This window comes from Sparassis crispa (genome assembly GCF_003851025.1).
Source record: "Sparassis crispa DNA, contig_000002F, whole genome shotgun sequence".
Classification (NCBI taxonomy): domain Eukaryota; kingdom Fungi; phylum Basidiomycota; class Agaricomycetes; order Polyporales; family Sparassidaceae; genus Sparassis; species Sparassis crispa.
Window position 1 is genome coordinate 733,661 of NW_020939749.1, and position 10,680 is coordinate 744,340.

The 10,680-nt window shown below is 41.0% G+C and overlaps 2 protein-coding genes across 2 annotated transcripts; both read right to left on the bottom strand.

Moving 5' to 3' along the window:
• Nucleotides 1-1,376: 1,376 nt before the first annotated feature.
• SCP_0302130 (hypothetical protein) lies at nucleotides 1,377-1,681 on the bottom strand (the record flags this gene model as incomplete). Its single annotated transcript, XM_027755610.1, has 2 exons — nucleotides 1,377-1,436; nucleotides 1,493-1,681. The coding sequence occupies 2 exons, from the start codon at nucleotides 1,679-1,681 to the stop codon at nucleotides 1,377-1,379; spliced, it is 249 nt and encodes an 82-aa protein (XP_027611411.1).
• Nucleotides 1,682-2,023: 342 nt separating this feature from the next.
• SCP_0302140 (hypothetical protein) lies at nucleotides 2,024-2,632 on the bottom strand (the record flags this gene model as incomplete). The annotated part of the gene is made up of 2 exons (XM_027755611.1): nucleotides 2,024-2,507; nucleotides 2,556-2,632. The coding sequence occupies 2 exons, from the start codon at nucleotides 2,630-2,632 to the stop codon at nucleotides 2,024-2,026; spliced, it is 561 nt and encodes a 186-aa protein (XP_027611412.1).
• Between the last annotated feature and the right edge of the window lie 8,048 nt (nucleotides 2,633-10,680).

Below are 10,680 nucleotides of genomic sequence, written 5' to 3' on the forward strand. Positions count from 1 at the left end.
TAGCAATCGAATCGGGTGTATCGTTTAGTCTTCAAGGTTCGGTCCAGTTGGTAGTTCATTGTTAGACTTTTGGGAAGTCACAGAGAGTATTAAGATCTTGACCTAATGTTACACGGCAGCGAAACATGAGCGTCTAGTCGAGTCGTTATGAGACAAGGTCTTAGTCTAAGACACAAGTCCATTCAAGTGACACTTCTGGCGATGTCCTTGCACTGAAGGTCGATCAGAGTTCGTTCTTATGACTCGTAGTAGCTGTCTGCTACTGACGGTCGATCTCAGTCAAAGGCAAGTGAAAAACTGGTTTAATGATAACCAGGTCAAGATGGGGATCCAGCTCGACGAGATCGTCTACTTATACAAAAGGTATTCACAGTACTACGCAGTAATATGGGATCGTTCATTGGCTAGATAAGGTGAAACGATGTCTGGGCAAGGTAACAGCGAGGAAGTAATATGTGTGAGAAAGCTGAGTAAGATCATGAGATATAATTAGTACTAATGGGAATGACGGGTCGTGTATCAGAACGAGGTAAAGATGCGGCATATATGCACGTCTTGCATGTTGTGATAAGAGGAAGGTCCGGAGTTAGATCCGGTATAACCCTAGACTAGGGGTTCTGGACGTTTGGGTAGAGAATCGGAGGTTACGCTCCGATGAGTCACGTGTTGGATCACGTGGTCTGGTAAAGTAAGGGGAATGAAGAAAGGAAAAAGAAAAGACGCGTCATAACTGAGAAGCATTGTAACAGCGGCATTTGAAGGGTGAGTGACTACATTCTATTTTTTGTGAAAAGTACTCACTTCTATGTAGGAGGGAGGTTCAGCTCAATTGCTAAGATGAGGAGCTGTTAGCCTTCATTACTAGTGATATGCCTGAAAAAATAAAGAAGGGACTTGAGTGTGGTCTACATTCAGTGCTGTTTCAGTGATGTCAGTTATGAGGGATTATCTTTAGTGCTTATAAGTTACAAATAAGGATGAAATCCAGGTTTAATAAGCTGGTCATGTATAAGGATAATCTACCAAGATTATCCCTAGCAGGCTAAGCCGAAGATAATCCAAACTACTGAGATTATCTTCAACAGGCTGAGCCGAAGATAATCCAAACCACTGAGATTATCTTTAACAGACTGAGCCGAAGATAATCCTGTCTATCAAGTGGGATCATCTCAGGTTGGATTATAGCAAACAGGATTATTCAGTACAAGATTATCTCAACTAAGATCATCTCCATTACAGATTATCTCAGAATAATCCATCGCTTACCCGCTCACATTGACTCATGGCAAACTACCTGTGCTCCGATTATCTCAGAATAATCCATCACTTACTCGCTTACATTGACTCATCCCAAACTACCCATGCTCTGATCAAGCTCATGCTGCTGCTTCACCGTGCTTGCTCTTGCTACCCACAGCAGTAGTAACCCCCTTGAGCTTTGTTAGGCAGAGTAAGCACTCATTGCACGTCCTGACATCAGCCAATGACGCACCTGACTGTAGTCGGGCTTTTCCCCGTCCACATCCTTCCTCGCTTTGCTGAAAGTCACCTCGCACTCTGCAGCCTTCCTTCCGTACATCCTTGCCTTTTTCATCGCATATGCCCAAGCCCCCCTCTCCATGCCTTCCTTCTCCTCTACATTACGCCATGCCCCATCCATGCGCCGCCAAGCACGTATCATCCGTCGAAACTCTTCATGTAATTTGTTGACCTCTTCATCGTGGCGGTGTTTGTCGGCATGTGCACGAAACCACTCCACTTGTTCCGCTGCAAGTGAAGCAAATGATTAATATATTTGTTTGCTTAACCACCTCAATAAAATTGACTTACCTTCACTGCTCCAAGCAGCAACATCCTGTGTCGTCGTTCTCGGTGGAGTGACATTTCAAAACCATGTGCGCACCTCCTTGCTATCTCCGAGGGAGCGAGCTACCTGTAGATTTTTGATGGTCAAGTCTTTCTTGAGATCAATCGCACAGAGGGTGTTGTCGTCATTGTCAATCCCGAGCTCGATTAACTGTTGTCAGTTGTGGTTATATCGTTGCGTGAGACTCCGGCTATGTTCAGCCGCATTCTGAATCATCTTCTGTGCTCGCATGTTGTCCTTCTGCCCCCGCACGTGCTTAGTCTTGTCACTGAGGAATGCACCTTGATGCCCTAGTGATTCCTTAATGGCACTGAGGAGATTGTGTGTCAGCCCAATCTGAATGCGTTTCTCGAAACTCGTCAGAATCTCCAACGCGAACATCTTGCGCTTGCCGCTGCTGAAGTCGGAAGGAAGGACCAGGGCTTCCGATTCCGGCTGGCCATGCATTTCATCGTCCTCATCATCCTTAACCTCCTCTGCATCTGGCAGTTCAACTTTTGGCATGAAGGTCACTTGCTGTCGATGCCACTTGTCCAAGTCGTGTCGCAAGCTGCGGCATTCAGATTCCAGGCTCGCGGACTCGGTGGCAGATATATCGTTGCCATCATTGTGCCTTCCCAAACGTGCCTGCAACACCAACCTGTGCAGATGTAAGATCATTGGAATGGAAAGATGGAGAGACACGTACTGCCTCTGTTCCAGCTGCAGAGCAGTTTTCAGGAACTGCGCAGCACCTGATGGGGCCTTGCTCGCCACGAGATCCATCTGGTGTTCCTCAGGCTGCACCTCAATCTTAGCTAACTTGCTTAGAGTGGGCTGGTGCTAATGCACGGCAAAGACGATTCCTGATTTTAATATCTATCAGACCTATAGTTCTAATATGTGTTTAGTCTCTTTTTTTGCACTTATTATTCAAAAGTATTACAGTTGTATATTTTTATAATTAAACATACATTTGGCTATATTACAATCTAGTACAGTCATGCTTTAACATATATTACAACAGAACTAATCTTTGATCTACACTTTGTCAGCACTGTTGAATCCATGCTCTCTATTTGTCCCTCTAGTATATAAGTCTGCCCAGTTGTAACCCCATCATTAAACCAGACACTTCCAGTTTTTGTAATGATACATGCAGTAAAGTGGAACCCACCATAATAAACTATACCACAGAGTCTATATTTCTGATCTTGCAATTCTAACTCAGATTCCCAGTTAATCTGCAGACTGTTGGTAATGAAACACTGAAAATTTGGCAAAGACTCATATTCCAAATTATAAAGTAAGGCACTATTACAGTTAGGACAAACACGCTCAGAGCATCTGGCAAAAATTGCATTCAGCCAGTCTCTACTTGATCTATTCTTGTAGGACCCAAGTTTAAATGGACTATCTTTTCAAACTACTCTGCTACAATCCCAAATTACTTGTCCATCTGTATTACTCTCAAATTCTATATTACAGTGATCACATATAAGTGTGCAAGTCATAATATCTTCAGAGTGATTCAACATCTCCTGGCATAATGCATAGATATCAGTTCCTTCTGTACCTATTACTGGAAATACCTCAGAGCTAACTTGGTGCAAACTTAGTCTGATTCTGTCTCGTGCATTCTCCATTGTCAATTTGCCCAGTTTAACATCATCAAACACTTGTGTAAAAAGCTGCAGGTGAATATTCTGCTGCTGAACATTGGACATCCACCATTCAGGTGAAGTTGTATATACAGCACGTAGGATTGAGAAGAGACTGTCATAGGCACAACTGTATATTTCTGCATTTCAAATAAAACCTTGTGGTGAAGCCAGATTTCCTGATATTATAGCACTTGTAACCTTTTGTTTCTTAGACTTAGAGCCTGCTGGATATTCACTATGCTTACGCTTAGCACCACGTGCTGCACCAGGATCATTACTCAGAGTAATAAGGCCTTTTGTTCCTGCAGCTGCTACATAGCGGGCTAACTCTAGAGCTTGATATTCTGCTCGAGTTGGTGTCTTAATTTCTGCAGCTTCTGTAGTGGATCCTTTCTTTGGTTTCTCCAAAAGTTGAAAAGGTGCAATTTCCAGTGGCTTCTCAATTATGTATGGTACCTCTTTTGACCATCTAATAGCTGGATGTACTGTCTTGGGAGTATAATCTTGGCCTTTCCATGTACGATATGCATGTATGACTGCACCACGAGTAGGACCGTCAATAAATGCAGGCAATTTCTTGCTGTATTGCAGCCTGGTTATTTCATCTAACAGTTCCAAGTCTCGAAATTCTTGTCTTAAGTAGCCAGTTATGCCACCAGTAAGCTTTGCTGGATCAAATCCTTGCACAAGTATTGTACCTGCATATGTTGAACCTCATGATAGACAGGTATATATAGACTGATGTGTTTGACAGTTCTGAAGATCACATACATTATCTGGACGAGTTCTGCCTTGAGAATTGAAGTCTGTCATTGCAAAGTTTGGAATTACTGCCACTTGATCTCGACTTATGTGCAGGTGTGCACCATTAGGCATTACACAGTCAATCTCTTGTACTTGATGTGTAATAGGAACAACATTCAGGGGTAAGCCATCTAATTGAATAGGAGATGGAGGTGCAGTCAACTTTACAAATAGAGTATCAAGAGCCATTTTATCTTGAGTAAGTGGTCATGACTTCCAGCCAATTACAATGCCTTCAGCACCATTGGTGACACCACATTCAGTTGCTTCATTATTCTTAATCATAACTGGCAGTCCAATACATAGGGACAATTTATCTGGATGATGGTTGGTACAACAGTGTGGCAAGTTTCACAGTTTTTCCTGCAAGTGTGGACTGATCTTGTTTGATGATCGCTTAGGATCTACTGTAGCAGACTTCTTCTTTAATTTTCTCTTCTTGTTACTAGTGTCTTCTGACTTCCAGCTGTCTACAGAATAAAATGTCTGAAGTGTCTGACCAGTCTCTCTAGCAAATTGTGCAGAGCCAAGTTTATTAATTTGATCCCAATATGCATTGAAGCTTATTATGATAGACACATTTCTGAATCATGTCTGAGAGAGTTTAGGTTTGTCAGGACCCCTCCCAGCTATTCTAGACTGGAGCAGCTTAATGTCTGCCTTAGTACAAGACTTGTATCTTAAATTCTCTAGTGCTGTTCACAACTTCTTGTCTTTTTCACTTTGTGATCATTGTCGCATGTTCTCTCGCAGAATAACTACAGTAGTGACCTGATGCCATAATGCCTTGCCAATAGAGGCCTCCTGCTGTGAAGAACTATATGTTGTATGAATAACTGGTTCAATCTTATGAGAATATAATGAACAGTTGTCAACTGCAGGTGGTAGCTGTGCAAAGTCTCCAGCAAAAATCATATTAATTCCACCAAAGGGTTCTTCATTGGCCATTGCCTTGCACATGCGAGCACAGATTTTATAAAGACTCTTGCAATCAATCATAGAAACTTCATCCACAAAGATATAGTCAACATCCTTTAGTCGTGCATGAACTTGACTAAGTTTTGCAACAGACTCTGAGCCATACTGACTCAATCCAAGTACAGAGTGGTAAGTTGAACCAGATATTAATGCTGCAGCTGCACCAGTAGGGGCAATACACATAAATCTATAGCCTTCCTCTTGTGTAGTAAAAAAATCAATCAATGCTTTAATTACTTGTGACTTGCCAGTGTCGGCCATACCATCTAAGTACATTTTCAACTGCTCCCCACTAGGCTGAACTGCATGATTAGCAACTATGTGAAATGCACACTCTTGTTCTTTATTCAGACTGAATTTCTGCACTGTCTGATCAATCAATTGTTGACTATCCTTATTTGATGCTTTGAATGACTTGTCAAGATAGGATCGGTCAATAATCTTTACTTGGTCAATGGAATTGACTGCTTCAGTAGTAGACTGACTAGACTTCTTAGTTGCTGCTTGTGTTTCTCGAGCCTGCAGAATTGCATCACGCTTCTCTAGAAGCAATGTTTTCCAAGTATTTCCAGTGCGACCTTGACCAGTTTGTATTGCAATTTCAGGATCAACAAAGCCTGGTTTTTGATTTAGTGGAAGTGCATCCATTGCACCAGAAGTTTGTAGCATGCACTCTGCTTCTTGCATTTGTGCTGTACGGAACAATGCAGACCAATTTGGTTCATCATACTGGTCCAAGTTAAGCATACTTGCTTCATTAGCAAGGTCAGCTCGAGCTTCATCACCATAGTACTCACTGTCAAAGTGATCTAACAAGGCATCATTTGCATCAAAGGGAAGAACATTTACACCCTTTCCTGCCTTTCTTGCAGCAGAATAATCATCTCGTGCATCATTGCATTCATACCTAAAATTAAAAAACTTTAAAAGCTCATGCTGTCTCTCATTAAATTCATATTGACTGAAAGAATCATCCCAAGTCACATCACTGTTTACCTTCAGCTCAAGTCCAGCCCGCCATGGTTTAAATAAAGTAAGCATAGTCATACAATAATCTTCACAGTTTCCTTTATCTCACCTAGGCAATGCTCCACCTACAAAGTTAGGTACCTGTGCATATCGCTCTGCTACTAGTCACACGTAGTGTGTCTCGTACTGTGGGTGATCTTTAGAAAATTGATACCATGCATAAGAGCCCTTGTCTGAATCAGGGTCTGAGGTTGATGTTTCACAGTCTTCTGATGATTTACCGTCATATTCTTCATCTTCAGAGTCATTTTCTGTTAGTGCAATTTTTGGCAGTGCATGCCAATCACCTACTTCAAGTTTCTTAAGATAAACATCTAACTCTGCAAGGTCTTTGCAGGATGTATATGGCTCCCAAGTTATATCACCTAGAGTCCATTGTACATGGAATTCAACTCTTCGACCAATCCAGCGATGATTAGTGATAGTGTGCACTTCAAATTTATTTTCTTTGCCTTCACTATATTGTTTAGACATCTTCTTCTTATCTGCACGTCGAATCCAGTCATACAAACTAATTGACTCAAGTTCTGGAGGCCGATGCATATAGTCAACCACTGGTGAGATCCCAATATACTTTCCATTGCTTTGACCTAGTATGACCTTGTCTGGAACTTGTCGTTCATTTCCTTCAGATTCAGATGTCTGCCAGGCCTTTTCAACCTCTTTGACATAACTGCGCCAGTAGCAGACTTTAAAGTCATGACTTATATAGTGGTCTGGATGCTGCAGTAAGTATAAACATGCCATTGGTCCACCAATCTCAGACTTTGCTGTAAGAGAGTTTACAATTTTTGTCATAATCTTCTGTGCTTTCTGCAGTCGATCTAAGTCACCCTCTACAATATCTGAATTTCGTTCAAATACAGCCTGCACTGCCTGAAATATGGTATGTGTCTTTAATGGAGACTTTGTAATATAGTCTGTAACATATGCGATGACAGACTTGACTGCAGTACCAGACAGCAAGCTGGTTACATTAGTATTACAACGCAGAAGATAAGTTACCACTGGAGTATACCAGTTAATCCAGGCTTCACCCTTTTTCTGATTCAATGCACCAGTCTCAGGATCAACTGTAGTCTCTAAAAATGTATCTCTTGGAAAGCGTGCTTTGCAGGAACCATTCTTATCTATACATCCTTTATGGCAAGAATGTCTGTTAGATCGATAAATAAGTTCATCGACTACATGTGTGAACTTACTCCACCACACTGGGGGCAAAAGTAGATGTTCTGCCTTGGAACAGTGTCTGAACATCCAAGGAACAGATTATGTTTTTGGACATGTCACATGTTCTGAACATGGTAAGGAACATCTAATATGTCTCACACAATGTTCCATTGGAGAGCATGCTGAAGACATGTTGCATGTACCATTCTGGAACATATAATATGTCTCACACAATGTCTCATTGGAGAATGTCCTGCAGACTTGCTGCATGTTTCATTCTGAAACATTTATCATTTTGCTACTATATTCTGGGCTTGTCTCTTGGTGCAATATGCTCTGTATAATAAGGATTTCCCATGGCCAAACACATTACATTTCTGGCCGCTGTTAATCTTCAGAACATTGTGAGAAGATGTTAAGTGCTCCTACTCCAAACATACAAGATGTCCTGGGCACCAAAAACATCTGCAGTACATGTATGATACATACTAAAATCATACTAAAATTTTACATATACTGCAAATGTTCTTGGTGCCCAGGACATCTTGTATGTTTAGAGTAGGAGCACTTAACATCTTCTCACAATGTTCTGAAGATTAACAGCGGCCAGAAATGTAATGTGTTTGGCCATGGGAAATCCTTATTATACAGAGCATATTGCACCAAGAGACAAGCCCAGAATATAGTAGCAAAATGATAAATGTTCCAGAATGAAACATGCAGCAAGTCTGCAGGACATTCTCCAATGAGACATTGTGTGAGACATATTATATGTTCCAGAATGGTACATGCAACATGTCTCCAGCATGCTCTCCAATGGAACATTGTGCGAGACATATTAGATGTTCCTTACCATGTTCAGAACATGTGACATGTCCAAAAATGTAATCTGTTCCTTGGATGTTCAGACACTGTTCCAAGGCAGAACATCCACTTTTGCCTCCAGTGCCATGAGGAAGATGCAGTACATAGTGAACATATACCACAATTCTCAGAACAAGATGTTGCTACTTTTTCTGGCAGTGTTTCTGTAGGTGGAACACGTATAGGGTTTGCGGTAGTCTCTTTTTCTATATGTTCTTGAACATCAGCCATAGTTCCATTCAAAAATTCTCCAACATGAACACTTTCCAAGTACTCCACCATATGTCTTTGAAAATCTGAGTTTGGATCCACTATTTTATCACAAATTTCCTGGGGTGTAAGTGCAGACTTTATCCAGCCAAGCATATGCATATGAAGTGTTAGGCAACCCTGTTGCTCTACAGTACCATAATAATCAGAGCTTTTTCCATATAGCCCAGAACGCTTAAGTCCAACACCAAGAATATGTTTTAAAAACAGCTCAACCATCATTTTGAAAAAGTGTGCTCCTGCCACTGGATTATTTCCAATCAGACGAATGCGATCATCATAGTTGCGAAACTCAGGAAAGTATGTCTGCTTAGTGTCTGCAAAATACAGTGCAATTGGATGATTGATGTCTGCCGGTGAAAATGTTATAAATCAGGATGGTGCTCTAAGATATGAGGTAAGTGCCCAAATTTCATTCCGCATCCATTTTCTATTTGTCTTAGAGCCATCCACCTTGCCATCCACATATTCCAAGTCATCTAATATTCTAAAGCATTCCTTCTCTTCCTCTGTTTCTGCCTTTACATGACCTTTCTCAAGTCTCTGTATCAATTCTGTCAGTGTGTTACTATTCAGACTGAACAAACGCTCTGCAATATCAGTAAATTGAGTCTTGTCAGCAAGCAAAAATCCACCAGTAGTACATTGTTTAATTTGTTCATGATTGAATGCAATAAGTGGAAAGACACGATCAAGCTGGAAGTGCTTATCATGATACATTAGAAGTTGCTTCTTTCGTTCACAGTCAGATATTTTCTTAAATCCTTGAGTATTGCCAAATCCACCCAAACCATATGGGAACAACCATGGAAACATTCTTAAATATAGTTGTGGATTATTGTACAGTGATTCAGCTTGTTCAGAATGTCCAACTGCAAGCACCTTGCCACCTTGTTTGAAGTGTGCTATCGCTTTTGCACGAACTTTCTGTGGATCATTCTTGAGCAGTTCACTAAGTTCATCACTTGTTAAACTATGCACAGTAAATGGACATTGTCCTTTTAGTGCACCTTGGTCTGGTTCGATATTATTTACTGCACTTGACTCAGCATCTTTATTTGACTCTACATAGTGATAGTCCACAATAACTGGAGGTACATCCTCAGGATATTCCTGCAAATTCTTGTATGAAATCTCAAGATCAGTGTAATCCAAATGATTTAACTTCAGCCATTCAAGTGCTGCTGCAACCCGATTATGTCTTACAAGGAAAGGTGTACGTTGGAAATCAGAGGGTGTTGGCTTGGCTGGCCCAGTATATAGGAATGCAAGAACTTCATCTAAGTCTTCACATTTAGGTGGAAGCACTGAATAAACCTTGGGAATTGGCACAGTATGACATATGGCATTTGCTCGCATCTTGTGCATACCAGAAGAAGCCACTTGTACAACACAGTAATTATGCATAATACGAGAGATAAGCATTTGCTCAGTCTATGAAAGGTCTTGCAACTCATCTGGCACTTCACCTAGCCATAGTCCATTAGCAAGTGCACTAACTGGGACTACTTCCTTTTGTAGTGAGCGTACACATGCAGTGCATATTCCAATACACTTTGAATCAATAATCGGACCTTTAAGTTCTATAGGATCATTTTTCATTTTACGCTCACAACGAGTAACATCAAATGCTTCAAGGAGATCTAAGTCAATATTTACTTTACTTACAGGGGTTAAATGCACTTCAGGGTACCCTTCCGACCTAGCTCTTAGCTTCAACATAATCTATATTGTGTAGTAGCTAAGAGCCTCTCAGGTGTCAGACAGACCATGGTATCAATGCATGTCCCAGGGCATTATATGGGATTACCCAGGGCAAAGGCAGGGCAAAGACTGGTTCAATGGCACAATTATTATATGGGATGTCCTATAGTACTAGGGCATTGATATTTATATCCCAGTATTACTGGTTGTCCCATGGTGCCAGGGGTACATAGGGATGTCCCACTATTAGTAAAAGATGTATTTTCAGGCTATTGTATGGTAGTTGTTTTATACGTTGTTCTACAATCATATTGTATAAGCTCTAATTATAAAAACAGTGACTAGAATACT